We start from the raw sequence: 15,256 nt of genomic DNA, 5'->3' as shown, positions 1-15,256 counted from the left end.
TTCCAAGCACACAACTTTTTGTCTGCACCTCCAACATTTATTCTCACCAAAACAGCAGCTGCAGTAGTGGAGAGAAGGTCTCCCACGGTGGGTGCTTCTTGAGCAGAGCTTTCTCTTGTTGAAAGTCAGAGCATCTGTCACTTTCTTAAGGCTCCATGACTCAAATTTGAATTTGATGGCCAATTTCTTCAGATTGGGACCAGGCGATGACCATCCCAATGCCACTGGGCATGAGCAGGATTTCTTCCAAACCAGCGGCCTGAGCTGGCCACTGAGTGGGCAGCAGGCAAACCCAGTCATGAACTAATAATGATTCTCAGTTCTTTCTCCATCCCAGTTAATTTCAGTGAATCAGCCCACGAGAAAGGCCAGCAAAACCCAATAGGGAGATCAGAGGACCAGATAGGACATGTCTGGGAGTCTGATATGAGACTGAAATTCAGTGTGCGGAAATGCCAGCCCAAAAAAACAGGGAACAGGAACTGGAATGGAGTGGGATGATAAAGTGGGCTGAGAAAAAGGGATTTGCACAGAGGTTAAGGGGAAGGAAGTTGTAATCTTAAATCTCTGAAGGTAGAGAAAGAGAACAACTAATAATACTTAGGGAAGGGTGTAGAGAAGGAAATAAGAGAAGGGAACAGAAGAGAATGTATCAATAATTCTACCTTTTCTAAAATCCATAGGGCTTGTCCTTTTAAATTCTATTCTGTCTTTACTTAATTTTTGCATATATAACATTTTATATTTATCTAGGAAAGATTATGCTCCTTTCTCTAATACATTCTCTATCGGGTGAAAGGTTTTTCATTGCTCTGGAAGATGGCTTGGACATGTGCTATCTACATTTTTTTTAATGTATTCACATTATACTTAAAAAGCTATTAGAAAGAAGCAGCTAAATTGGTCAAAATAAGACTTATGCTCTGAACTTCAAGCCCACCTACGGAACCTGCATATCAATCACATCTATTGAAAGGCAAGGGTGAGGAAGGAGGGGGAAGAAATAGGACTACTGCTAAAGTAAAACCAGAAAAGGCATAATTGCCCAAGTAATTTTGACCTTTACTTTGAAGGTGTGGGATTGCTAAAACAGTGGCTTATATTCTGCTTAACAAAAAAAAAAAAAAAAAAAAGGAATAAACAAAACTGAAAGTTCAAAAAATAGATTAGCAGATATTTTGGACAAGACACAAGTCCCATCTTAAATTACAGGTAACAACATCAGTTTCATTTCTAATTAGACTGGGTGGTTTAATTGTGTTCCATCTATGAGAGATAGATCCTTAAAGAAAAACAATAAAAGCAAAAATGATAGTTTTTTTTTTTTTTTTTTTTTTTATGTCTGGAGAGACCTCATATCAAAATCTACTTACTACATTGATTTTTAACATATCTTAAGATGTTCGGTTTGGAAAAGAAAAAAACAAGTGACAAATGACCATACTGATGACCTCTATATGCACGCACACAATGTTGTCTCTCAGAGCAGCTCTAACCCAATACACATAGTAACATACTACTTTACTTTCTTACATCAGAGATCTTCATGGCAGAGAAGAAATCTCTCTCTCGAGTATAAACAGAGATTTGTTATAATTTAGATTGTGGTTTTACAAAACACCTCCTACACAGATGGGGGACATGTAAATTTGGAGGAGGTTAGGCAGTTCTGGTCATCTGATTTGAACACATCCGTCAAAATGCTTAATTTTTGTCTTTCAAGGAAAGAGAAAGAAAATACTTGAAAAACACTTTCCTTTCTTACAGCTCAGTCCATATAAAGCTGTAAAAGTATCAGAAGCAATTTTTAATCACTTGTAAGCACTGAGTTGTTAAAACTAATGTCTCTCTTGATACTTGACCTAGCATAGCACAAATAACAACTCAAGCCCATTAACTTGCCTTAACGAAAGTTTCCTAAGGAAATAGCAACACACTGTAAGCAACCAGCTGAACAGCTTCTGCCGAAATGTGCGTGATAGCTGCCCGAGCTACAGAATCTAGTAAGGCTTATTAGATCTTTGTGTCTAGTAAGTCTTATTAGATCAAATATAGTTAAATAGAAAATAAAATGGGAAACAGCAATAGAGGAGAGCTCATAACAAATTTTTCAACCAATAAAAATCAGATGTAACTATATATTTTTAGAATGATTCTCTATCTTTCCCACAAGCTCTGCACATATTCTCCATGTCACATACAGGTTCTATTTCAAGGGTTTAAGGAGCTTCAAGCAGTACACAGAGAATAGCAAGGGTACATGACAAGCAGTTTCAATGCAGAAATCTTTATCATCTTTTTCAAATTATCAGATCAATTTTGAGAGAAAAAATACTAAATTCTATTAACATAAGAGATAATGTTTTCAAAATCAGAGTGTATAATCTATATTTAGGTAGCAAAAGCAAGCTATTTTTAATAGATGTGTAAATGTGTAGCATCTTCTAAAGTTAAAACTTTTATTTAGGTTTGTAAACATGATTTACGGCATCTAGAATGCGTCATTTAAATTTAAATTGGAACTTTTTTTTTTTTTTTTTAAACATATTTGAGGCACCTAAGCCTCCTGACTTTAACAATTCCTTCTATAAGGATAAAACTGTTTGATACAGAAAATTGCTTTCAAAGTTTCACATTCTGGTATATGCTAAGGTATAATTAATGAAATAAATGAGAAAAAATACATAATTTCTATATTTATTTTAGTCTACCATAAAGTCTTATTATATTGCCTTTCCAATCATTCTTTATCCTCAAAATTGGCACATTAGGTTGTTGTCTTAAGACAGCTAAAGTTCTTCTATTAATTAATTTGTTCCAATGACAAGCAAACAAGAGTGATGTGCACATTTCCACCTTTATTACTCATTTTTCCGCTGTTTGAGAAGTAAAATGATGATCCCTGATATGGTCATTCTGTAAAATTATTTCCACTGTAAATTTATTGTAAAAAATCTCGTGTCCACTTAAAAGATGACTAACACTGAGTGACCTACCATTTTTTTGGAAGGGTACAGTAGCCTTCAAGCTAACAAATCACACAAGCCAGTCTAAATTTTCTCTTCATCAAGTTCAACTATTTAACTCTTTTTTTACATGAATTTGTATCACTTACAGATTCCTCAATATTCTAGCAAGGCCTGCTGTTAAGTATGTGCCAATAATACAGACTTCGCATTCTAAGGAAACACAATCTTTCCTGTGAAATACCCAAAGTTATTACCATGTTTACTGAATTCTGTCCTTTTCTGTATTCCTGCATGCAATTTTGTAAGTGTGCTCACACAGAAACTTTTTAGAGGGGAGACATAATTTCACAAGGAAAAAAAAAGTTACTAGCCATGTTTTCATCATTCAGAAACTAATGGCAGATTTGAGAGAGATACACATTTATTTCTGGCAGACATTTGGAAGTTCTGAGCTATACCAGCTTGTCTTCATGTCACGATTACACACCTGTAGTATCCCAGAATGGCTTATAGCTGCACTGGTCTCACTTGAAAAAGACATCATATGATCTGGAAAAAAGCTCTGTAAAGACAATAATTTGTATCAAAGTTCTGTAAAAATAAATATAAAACTTGTTACCTCTTTTGGACATAAAAAAAACCTTCTCAATGCTGTGTAAGACATGGCTGTTTCTCTGATCCAATAATTCTAGTTTACCTTTTTCTTCCTAAATTTGTGACATCGTATATATTATCTGTGAAAAACTTAGAATTTTGAAAAATCATCAATGGACTCTGGAAGCAAGAGAATTTCATGCCAAAATGAAAGTCAAATCTTGGCCCTCAGTGTTGGTTTTCTGATAGTAGCTTCTCTCACTGTTAACAGACAAGACTTGCCTACAACAATCTACAAGTTAGGGAGGATATACACTAACACATTGAAAAAGATAATGCTTTCTGTTGTTTTTATTACATTAGAATCCCAGTAAAATATTGCATATTTTCCACTAATAGAAAACTTGATTTCATATAACATGAGCATGAATTAACCACCAAAATGTGACTATGCCAACATAATGTGCCTAAAAAAATCCATATTTAAAGTACCATTTTCATTGTCAAATAAACTTCAAGCGGTAATTTCTAGGCTAGCTCTGCAGCTGGTGAACTCAGTGTAGTTCTGCAGACATGAATCAGCAAAGAATCTGACCATTATTAATAACGTTTTCCAATTTCCAAGCTAAATATTCCCTTAACCATTGGGAATGCTCACTGCCCACTGACATCCATTTTTAGTAAAGCAGAACTATTAGTAGGATTAATTCATATTCACCCTTTTCTGACAAAGCTTTCTAATTACCCCTTTTCTAAGCACCTCAAAGAATAACTCAACAGGAATAATGACTCTGATGAGCCACAACAACTGATGTTATTCAAAGCTGCAAGTCTGTCATCAGTCAACCATTACACAGCAACATCTTTGTGATTTGTCCAGAGAAACAGAGATGGGGCAAGGAAAAAAAATTGTTTCATATTTTGCTGTTGGTTTTGCTGTTGGAAATCTCATTTAGAGCAGTAAAACCTTCAAAATTTTATTATTTTAAAATGTTCAAGAATTTCTAATTACCTCAAATTTCCCATTTTATTATACGTTTGTGCACAAATTTCAAGCTAAATAGACCTCTGCCCCCTCCCTGAAGGGTATGAACATGAGTGTTTAAAAAGCAGAGCTACCAATAGCTACACACATTACAATACTTTCCTATACCCCGTCTCCCAGTCATTCACTCTGACCCATATTACACTTAAAGCTTTACACTCTGCCTATCTCTGCTGAGAGTATTTCACTTTGCATCGTAGCAATTGCATCACTTCACAGAGATGGTGTTATGACTTACCACTGGATTCTTAAAAAATTCATATTTGGCATAGTATTTTCTAAAATACAGTCTGCTTTCCTCTTCTATTCCCCAGTTTGACTGGACTTCCATTACTAATTCATGATCCTCTATTGCTCTTCCTGTAAAAGGAGACACATAACTTGTTTTTTTATTTCTATTATCAAAAAAAAAAAAAAAAAAAAAAAACCTCATAAGTTTGTCAAATCATCATAAGGAAAAATATGCTTCCAAATAAGTATATCATTTTGATGGCCGCTTGTACTGTGTTTTGGACTTGAACCAACAAGAACAAGATGGAGTTTTACAAAGTTGTCGATTTTATTTAAATGGTCATCAGCACCTCCAAATTTAAATTACATTCTAACAAATGAATTACAAACTAATAGTATGTCTCTCTGCCAAACATGTTCTTCTAACATCCAATTCTGATCATGCTTTTAAATGGAAAAGACAATTAAAAGACATATTATAAAACCATGTAACCCATGCAATTCTCTAACCACATTTTAAAATCCACTGTAATGGTTCCATATTTGAAATGAGCACTAATGTTCTCATCTAACTGCCTGATGTTAAAGACTTTTGAAATTATCATAGCACATTAAAAGTAGAAACTTAAATATTTTTTCCACTTACATTAGGCATATCATTACATAAACATAAAGAGTGGGATTTTGCAGGTGTCCCTGGAAAGGCAGAGCACCTCACTTTCAATCTCTAGAAGTATTGTGAGCCCAGCCTTCTAAGAAGCAAAAATCAAATCGCAAATTTGAAATAATTAAAGCCTGTAATTAGAATTACAGCCTGCTTTTATTCATCTTTCTTTGCTACCTCTTTCATCCATCACCACTTAGTGCTTCCACACTGTCCAGTCTGATGGGTAAGAGCCTTATTCTAGCTGCAAACCTATAAGCTTGTTCTTCTGGAAATTCCCTGCCAGCAAACCTAAATAAAACAGGCTTGTACAGCTCTCAAGTCCATAAAGTCAGGCACTAGGAATTCAGCAATAAACTTACATTTTTAACTAGAATAATTAAAGCAAATGAAGAATTAAAGCATTTTTAAAATTTTCAAAACCTCTGCATTTGTAAAGCTCGGGCAGGCTGCTACTCTGAAACACATTCTTCAATACTAGAAGAAAAGAGACACTGAAGGACAGAAGCACTTACTCAAAAGCAGCGTTTTTTCCTTTTTTTTTTCCTCCTTTTTCTTTCTTTTCCCGTCCAGTTTTACAGAGAGAGAAAGCTCTCTACCAGCATGACATTTAAAACTCCTGAATGGTTGGCATCATGACATTTAAGGAAATACCATTTCCTCAAGAATTCTTGGTCCAAAAATAGGACATTCTGCATCACCCCAATGGATGGGGAAGGATGAGAATATATGTATTTTAAGGTGTCATATTATATAACATTTTACAATTAATTCAGCTTCTCACGGGAACTGGGACACTCAGTTAGGGCGCTCCAAAACATGGTCCTGTAGTCAAACTACCAAGTGCTGCCATGAGAAAGCTTCTCCTTAGTTTTGGCTAGCCCTGCAAAGTCCCGACCTTCCCCTCTGTACACTGTAAACCAGTACACAATCAGCAGAAATGCTACTACTTAACACAGACGAGCAACTGCCACAGTCCAAAGTAATAAGTTTCTGTAACTGGGGAAAGAAACCTTGGGTCCATGAAAGCCTCAACAGTGAAGGGCAAGGCAAAACAGCTCATGAACTGCGTATGGAAAATGCATGCAACCAACATTTGAAAACTGCTCCATTGGAAAGGGCGATTATGACGGGCAAGAAAGTGCTATCCTGGGAAAGGGAGAAGCACTGGGGAAGCTCACTCAGGCACAGCCCAGGCAGGCACGCAGGGAGCAGGGAGTGGACATATCATTCTGCTGCCTCCGGTTAGTGCACGCTAAATGGAGGCACCCAACATCGGGAAACATCCAAGGATTCATCCGAAAACCAGAGAAGCCGAAGCTTTCCAGCCCCGGCGCAGCGCGCCCAACAGCAGCGCCCGCGCTCGGGCAAGGCGCCGCTCCAGCCGTTACCGCCGCGCGGGCTCCTGCGAGGAGCAACAGCGGCCCCCGGTGGCGCAGCGCGGAGCACACAGGGCGCCTGCGCGGGGCTCCACCGCCCCGGCTAACGGTCCTAACGGCCGCGCAACGGCCGCGCAACGGCCGCCCCGCTCCGCCCGCGTCCGGCGGCGCCAACGGCCGCCCTTTCACCGCCTCGCCCTGCAGAGGCGGGCGGGCCGAGAGCAGCTCCTGGCACGAATTACACGCGTCTCGCTCTGTTGCGGGTTTCGCGTGCGGGGAACCTGCGCGGCCACACGGGCATACACCAGTGAGGTAATTAGCGTCCGGCCTGCACAGCTGTTTAGATATTTAACAAAATGTTCATTAATTCATGATTTACCAGTCACTTAGGGTACTTCTCCCTTCGCTATTCATTCATTTTATTTGAGGACTGAAAAAAGTGTCCCAATTTCCAAGGATAAACCACACAACTAAATCGTCCTTTGAAAAGTATTTTTTTCAGGCTATTCACCCAAGTGCTTAAAAATATTCTTAATGGAAATCAAAATCAATGTTAAACCTCTCTCACACACACACACACAAATCTGACTACCATAACAAATCCATTATTTTTAAGTATTATGAAAATAGAAACTATCTCAACTTGCTTCTTCCCTTGGGTAGTAATGTTGATTTCCAATCTTTGTCATCTAAGATATGATTTGTTTTTAAAATGAACATTTTGTCGTTCTCTAAAATTACATCCAAAAGGGAGCTAGATAGATTAGAAGACTATGTGGAGAGCTCAGGATTGCTGGTTCAAAGCTAACTAATATAGCACATTACGATGTTGCAACCAGCAAAGCCAAACAGTAGGCCAACAGGAAACAATTTGTTTACTGTAACAAATAATTTGTAATTTGTTACTACAAGGTGTTTCTTAAATATATTAAACATTATGGTTCACAAGATATACTGAAGAAACTCTTTTAAAATATTTTGACACTATGAATATACAACCAATTTCAAGAATTCCAAAAGTTTATGAAAATGCATTTTCATTAATGGTTTGATAATGAAACCATCCAATAAGTCTTTTAGATTGATGCAAACTATTTGACAGGATGTATATTGTGCAAATAAAGAAACCCAAAGAAACAATACTGCAGTTGTTCAAGCATAGTTTGATAAAAGTGTTTTCTTCAATAATTACTTCGCTATTTAAGCATTAGCCACACTACAAGATACAGAAAACACTTCTACTATTTATGGAGTACTGTTTTCTGAAGCTATTTTTTTTACCTCCTCTTCTGTAGCAGTCAGCCATTTACAGTCTCGACCTAGATTTAACTCTGACCTTACTCTGAGCTGGAAGCATCTTACAACTGATACATTCAGTGCAAAAGGTTATAAATATCTTTGAAATGTTACAAAGCAAGATTTTTTTTTGAAAAATATTTGTGGCTGCCTTCATAGGATAAAGGGGTAGAAAAGGGCAGCCAACCATTTTAGCTTTTGTAGTTCATCCTTAAAATACTGCTGTTAAAGCTAATGCAGTCTGAGCTGCACAGTCAAGCTTATTTTATATAAATACATGAGTCCAGATTCCCTAGACGAATACACACAGAGGTAGCATGAAAACAGCTTTCAAACTTATTTTTGCATCCACAATATTACAGTAACCATATAGCAGTCATGCCTCTTCTGAGAATTGAGGCTATCTACTTTAGAATGCAGGGAGGCCCCAAAACTTTCTTTCTCAAGCCACACATCTTTGCATTGGCAGCTAAGAATGCTGCAGAAGGAGGAGCATCAGCTTTGCTACTCTAGCACAGTACCAAAGCTTAAGAATTATATGGACACTTTAAGTGATTATAAAATAAAAACACATACTTTTTTATCTGTCTTTGGAAGATTTTTCTGATAAAATCTCCAAACAAAAGCAATTAAAATAGAATAGGGAAAAGTAATGCTGTAAAGGAAAACAAGATTGTCCAATTAGAGGAAAAGTTTACCGCTACTTTCTGGAAGTACTTTCTGGAACTAGGCACCTAAACTATCCTTTGCTGAGTGCAATCTTTGCTCTGCCTTTTTTTTTTCTTTTTTTTTTTTTTTTTTGTGTGTGTGTGTGTGTGTGTGTGTGTGTGTCTGCAAACATATGCCCTTTCCTCCTGTATTTAACATGCTTTAGTTATTATTTGCCTTAATGTGCTGCAAACTTATGTGCATACATTACAGGAGGCCAAAATTCAAAGTTATAGTTGCAACCTAAAGCCACAAATTAATTAACCATAAAATCTCTACAACGCAATTGTATTGGTGCATAACTGGAAACCTGAGAAGAAAAAAAAAAAAAAGTCCTGTTCCAGACTGCACAATAAATCTAGCCAAGCTAACAGGACTGAAGGAGAATATTCAATGTTGTTTCTGAAAACAGAGCCCTGTTGTCCAGATAGCATAGCACTATGTGACCGCTTTCTGTCCTTGATGTCAGATGTGTCGGGAATAACAAAGATTTTATTTGCAATGAAAATATTCAAACCCTTGCTAGAGATAAGCAGAAGATACAGGCGAAAGCAGGAAGAAATACCAAAGAAAGAGCAAGCAAGAGCCAGAAAGAATTTGCAGTGACATGGCACGTGTCTTCCAAATCACTTGTGCAGATTTTTACAGCTGAGCTGTCATACTAAAACTAACAATTGCCCGAAAACAATAAAACCTTCACACAATGCCCACCACTTTCTCCTCTTTCTACTGTGGGAGAGACAAAATTTGATTAGGCATTGTTTCCAAGTCTTTCTATCAGAATTTTACTTCTACAAAAAAACCAAAACACCCTCATTTAATGCCATAACTTTATATTGCATTAGTCTTACCTAAACCTCTGTGAGTAAGTTGTTCAAACAGAGTCCAGCTGTGGTCATCAATATAGTGATTCTTCAATATTAACAGCTGGCATAGATCCCTGGCTGTTATATCACTGGGTACTTCCAAAGCTCTGCTAGTGTCATCTTCACTATACACTTTAATTACCTGCAATAAACAGAAAAGCTGAAACATCCATAAACATCCAATTAACATAATGTTATTTTTTGGTTCCTCTCCCAATTTCATGACTGAGACAAGAACTAGCATTGCATCTTATGCATGTAAAAGACAGCTATTTCCCCTGTGAGCAATGATGTAATTGAGAACAAAACAGCTGAGCCAAGCAGACTCAGTCTAAATTTGGTTAGTGGACATCTTTTGGCACAGTATACTGAGCAGATTAGTGCAGCCACTTTAAAAAGAAGTTGTAAAAGAGAGATAGCTAAATATGGTGAAACATTATATTCTTACATAAGTTAAAGATAAAACCACGGTGCATGAACAGTAAAATTGAGGAACTTCATTAATGCAAAAATATAGAAAGATTTGATATAGTTCAGAAACACCAAATTCAAGATACTCATAATTTCTTAAACAAATTCTACAAAGCTACTTCAAATTTTGACAAGGGTATGAGTAAAAGGTATATATAATACATATGTATATACACACATATACAGAAAAACAATAGCATGCATGGAAAAGAGCTACAATAATATGCAGGATCAGGAAAGCAAATACAATGTTTCAGAAAATGTATATACAAAAACTTAATACAAAGTAGACAGTTTTTGTCATGTTTTATCTCAGTTTATTGCATAAAGGATGTTGGGAATGAGCAGGAATGGAAGCAATGCAAACTTTCATGACTTACATTTTAACTTTCAGATTTCACAAGAAATTCTTATTTTTCAATACTAGTACACATTGCAGAGTCCTAAGAAAGGGGTTTGCATTAAGTTCTTGAAGTCAAAAAAAAAAAAACTTTTTTGGTATAACAGTAGAAAATAACTTTGTATTCCTAAACAACAGTCAAGAAACACACATTCTCTGTTATGCTTTTTTCTTTCTCATTTTTTAAAAATGGCCCAAACACAAACAGTGAAAAGTACAGAGGCTCTTGGCACTAGGATCATCTCTTTCATGTTGTACTATATGTTGAAATATTGAAGTAGTCCCTAAAAGAAAACAGATGTTTGAAACTTTGTTGTGATCAAAAACAGTCAGGTAAACATATGAAGTAGGTGTAGAGGATGTGATGCAACACTAAACATGTCATAAAGGTCTTCTAGGTACTCAGAAACACAGCATCATTTTTACTCTTATTTTCTGTTTCCAAGCAAGTATTTTCACCTGAAAGCCAGTTAAAAGTCTTTGAGATAGGGATATGAATGCATTCATTAATGAGTTAATAAGAACAAGACTTTTCAATATTTACATTTTCTAGTAGCTTGAAGTAGCACTAGACCAAGCAATTCAGCATATTGCTTTATTTTATTGCCCTCACAGTCTTTACGTAGCACCTGCAGCGTGTCGTGTTCTTGTGCAACACCGTTCACTTCTGCATGTCCAGCTACAGTAGCAGGGAACTCAGCATAGGTTAAATTACCCTGCCAGCAAAGCACAGACATCCTAATGACAAAGGGCCTCCAGATAGGATATTCTTAATTCATTCCAGAAACCCTCCTTGTAGTTTATTTGGGTTATGCTGGAAAGCACATCCATCAGTGTATACTATACACCTCATCTGAAATTCACTTATCAAGCCTCCATGCCACTGTAAACCCTTCATTAAACATCAAGACACAAGTTCCTACTTTAAATACAAGCAGGCATGATGTTTTAAGCCTGTCTTCTCTTGCTGTCGTACTAAACTAAAGCTAGTTTTGAGCATCCAGTGAGCAGTCAACAATGCGGTTCTGTCTCGAGTGGCCAGTTGCTCTGTGCCAGAGTGAGTGGGAAGGTCAGCAAGAATTTGTAGCTGCATCTCCTGCAGCCTGCTTGCTTCCCATGAGAAGGCAAAAAAAAAAAAAAAAAAGCTTGGGCCAGCACTCCTATGGTGTCTTAACACCAGAACAAGGCAAGTGGACTCCATTTGTAAATACATACAGATTAAATTATTTCCAAGAACTTGCATTTCTCTAAGGAACTACATAGACAGCAGTTCTGTTTCAATATTTAGCCCAGCATTTTAAATCAGCTGGAAATCCATGATAATTTCCTTTAATGTTAGTGCATAAACAGTGACAGCTCAGAAGTCTTCCATAACATTCAACCAGTCTTGCCCAAACAGCACCAAGCCCTGGGATGAAGCAAACAGCAGACTTCTCACTGCTGAAAACGTCCCTTTGCTCACGAACGAGCGCCCTCCAAGTAGAGCCTTCGATGCAACACATGCAGGTCTAGCAGAAAGGCAGTCCTAAATCTCCACAAGCATATGCTATGCTACAGCCAAGTACTTGCATGGAAGGATACCACATCAAAAGCAAATTAAATAATCAATACTGGTGAAACAACAACAAATGATTGCTACAGCTGATTTTGTAAGATTCAGCCTCTTTGGCAGCATTCCCATTGTTAAACAAGTTGAACTGGTAGCAAAGTAGGCTGCTTGCTGTATGGTCTTTTCCACACACAGCTTGCTTACCAACCCCCTGCCCCAGTCACACAAAATGTTCCAAAGTCTGGAATAAACGACATGAATCTTTTTGCATTCTGCAATATTGTGAGGAATCAAAGATCACATCAGAAGAGGTGGCTGGCATGGTGCATTGGGTGCACAGACAAAACAGCATCCCCTGACCTTAAAATATGTCCTATTCTGGGCAATACCAAGGCACAGGAACAGCCTCAGCTGACTCTCCACTAAGTGCTGGGAAAGAGGGAAATTTTAGGAGGGAAAAAGAAGCAAAGAGAAGTACAATGATTTTGCTTATATTTCTCAACATTCTTGCAATAGAGCCAGGATGTGAGTTCAGCTTTCCCATAGCAGGGCCCTGGCTAAGGACATTGCTGGCATGTTCTAGCAGCTACAGTTTTCTGAAGGTATTCATCAGTTTAGGTGCTGTGCTCCTTTTATAGCACAAACACGTACAGCTGTGTTGAGGCCCAACAGAGACTTTTACAGCAATTCTTTTTAAAAGAGTTAAGAGTTGCAGTGCAGGTGACTAGGCTCTCATTGCTGAAGAAACAGAAATAGACTTTTTAAAATGCTGCAGACAGCAACACAAGTCATGATAATGAGCTGCCTGCAGCCATTCGACTTGGGGAGAGGAAAGCCTTGAAGGTGGCCTTGGACTACAGCTAAAAAAAAAAAAAAAAAAAAAAAAAAAAAAAAAAAAACACCAAAAAAAAAAAAAAAAAAAAAAAAAAAAAAAAGCAGAGTTTGTATTCTCCCCAAGTTTCCCCACTTGGCTTTCTCAGGACAGAGAAATAAATCCTCCATAAGCTAGGGCAACTGACTACCCCAGCTCATGGCTATGACATGTGCCACCTTATAAAACACAGAAATGCAGTGCCATTTTTCTGTTCTTTACAAGGGATCTAGACACAGCAAAAGACAGGAGGCAAGTAGTCACCTAATAGACCCTTCTGAACTTCTATTAGAGTTTGGGTTTAATGAATTAAGTGTAACAGTGTAAATCTCATCAGGTTAGAGTGACCTTTGAGTTTTTTTAATTAGAAAAAGCTGTTCAGCCTGCACTTTCCTGTTTGTGTTTGAAGCACATTCTAAGGCAGGATTTGTTGGCAACATATTTTTTCCAAAGGGAATGGACTGCATGCAAGAAAATAATGCGAAGTCTCATTTTTCCCTGGAAATGCGTGGCAATAAATACTCCTTCTCCCCAAAGTAGAAGATGTTGTAAGAATTAAAAGGTGGCAGGATTATGTTAAAGATGCAGTTGTACTGGCTCCTTGAAAGGATGAGAATGTTTTAGTGACCAGATCGCTTTTTCCACCCCCTTTCTCCCTCTTTTTTAATATCCATCACTATTCCTTATACTGGCCAGTCATCCCCAGCAATTTCCATTTTTTTTTCCCCCTTGAAAAACTGTTTCAGAAATAGCACACATGAAAAGAGCTGCTAGCTGAGAACAAGCTGTCATTACTGTTTTCATTAGCATACCCTCTCAAGCTTTGTCCTAAAGTAATCTATGTAATTTGCCTTGACTACACCTGGTAGACTGTTAGAAAAAGCTGCATCAGTCGCACTCAGTTCTTCTTATTTTTGGCCTTTGTTTATAAATACGGAGACTTTAGATCTTGTCTAGGCCAGAAAAATAAACATCGCAATAGTTTTAATTTTAAGCCAGTGCAAATAAGAAATTAGCAACTCCAGAATCTTTTTCTAAGAGGAAAGCACACAGCTGGCCATGACAGACACTAAAGATTTTCACTGCCAATGCAGCCAGGTAAAGAGGTACACCTTTCCTCAGTGTCCTCTTTCTGTTTTTCAACATATTAAAAACCAGTACGTACAACTCATCCTTATCCCTCCAGAAATTAACTTGCTACCCTTACTTCAAAATAAATGTGTTTGTATATTGTTTGTATTTCACTTAGCTCAGAATGTGAAATCAATATGGACAAATATAATCTAGAACTTAAGACAAAACAGAAAAGCAAGCACTAGCTATGACACTGCAAATTGATTAGGGAAAAAAAAAAGAAATCAAACTCTATCAAAGCAGAAAACTAGATGAAAGCACAAGATAATCTGTGTGGGAAAGGGATGTGCAAGAGCAGGTTGGATGATACTCCCTCCAGCTTGCTTTACTCAACATCATCTCCACTACAATAACTCAGTAATGTGTTTTGTATAGTAAGTGTCCAAATCTGATTCTTCAGAATTTTCAAACCATCTGTTTTGGAAGCACCAATCTGCAGAGACTATATAAACATATGGAAAGACCATACCCTGCCCTCAAGAGTTTCAAATTTCAAGCTAAGTCCTGAAGTGTGAAGAAAGCCAGGTAAAACCAAAAAAAGAAAAAAAAAAAAAAATTTGCCTAAGCTCAGCACATTGAATCCATATTTAGGTGCCTGTATCCATCAAAAATGACTTGATGTATAGACGACTTACTGCAACCACACACCCATGAAGACAGTGATGATCTGCACCTCCAAAAATGAGGCCACTTTTATTTATAAGAGTATAGGTATCTAACTATGGCTTTCCATTTCCATAATTATTTTCCCCTATGAATAAAACATTGCCCATTTTATACTTACATTACAATCTCAGTCACATTTATGTTAAGTGCACAGTTATTGTAGGCAAAACCAGAGCTTAAGAAGTCTTACACTCCAGGGTGCTTTGCTTCCCCTGAGATCCTGCTTGATACAGTGCTCACCTCCGTCTTTAGTGTTAACTAACAGGCTGTTTCTCTAGAGCATTTGTTCTCCAATTTCCAACCTTGTACTCTCCCTGACAAGTTTTTTATTTACTGATACTGGCAGACAGAAATGAAATTTGGAGTGCATTTGAAATACAGTGGAAACACTTGGAAATTTCTAGTGTTTTGTA

General features: G+C 37.3%; 1 protein-coding gene across 1 annotated transcript in view; it reads right to left on the bottom strand.

The window, feature by feature from the left end:
* GRB14 (growth factor receptor bound protein 14) overlaps positions 1-15,256 on the bottom strand; it is a 54,458-nt gene that overhangs the window by 14,673 nt on the left and 24,529 nt on the right. The window contains exons 3-5 of the mRNA XM_026037250.1: positions 9,738-9,894; positions 4,847-4,968; positions 3,457-3,531 (exon numbers count right to left, since the gene is read on the bottom strand). Coding sequence (XP_025893035.1) covers positions 3,457-3,531; positions 4,847-4,968; positions 9,738-9,894 — 354 coding nt within the window. The remainder of the gene's footprint in view (positions 1-3,456; positions 3,532-4,846; positions 4,969-9,737; positions 9,895-15,256) is intronic.

Source organism: Nothoprocta perdicaria, unplaced genomic scaffold, assembly GCF_003342845.1.
Source record: "Nothoprocta perdicaria isolate Ctin4 unplaced genomic scaffold, notPer1 scaffold_0, whole genome shotgun sequence".
In the NCBI taxonomy this organism is placed as follows: domain Eukaryota; kingdom Metazoa; phylum Chordata; class Aves; order Tinamiformes; family Tinamidae; genus Nothoprocta; species Nothoprocta perdicaria.
Note: the sequence above shows the minus strand (reverse complement) of the source record. Positions and strands in the feature narration are given on the sequence as shown.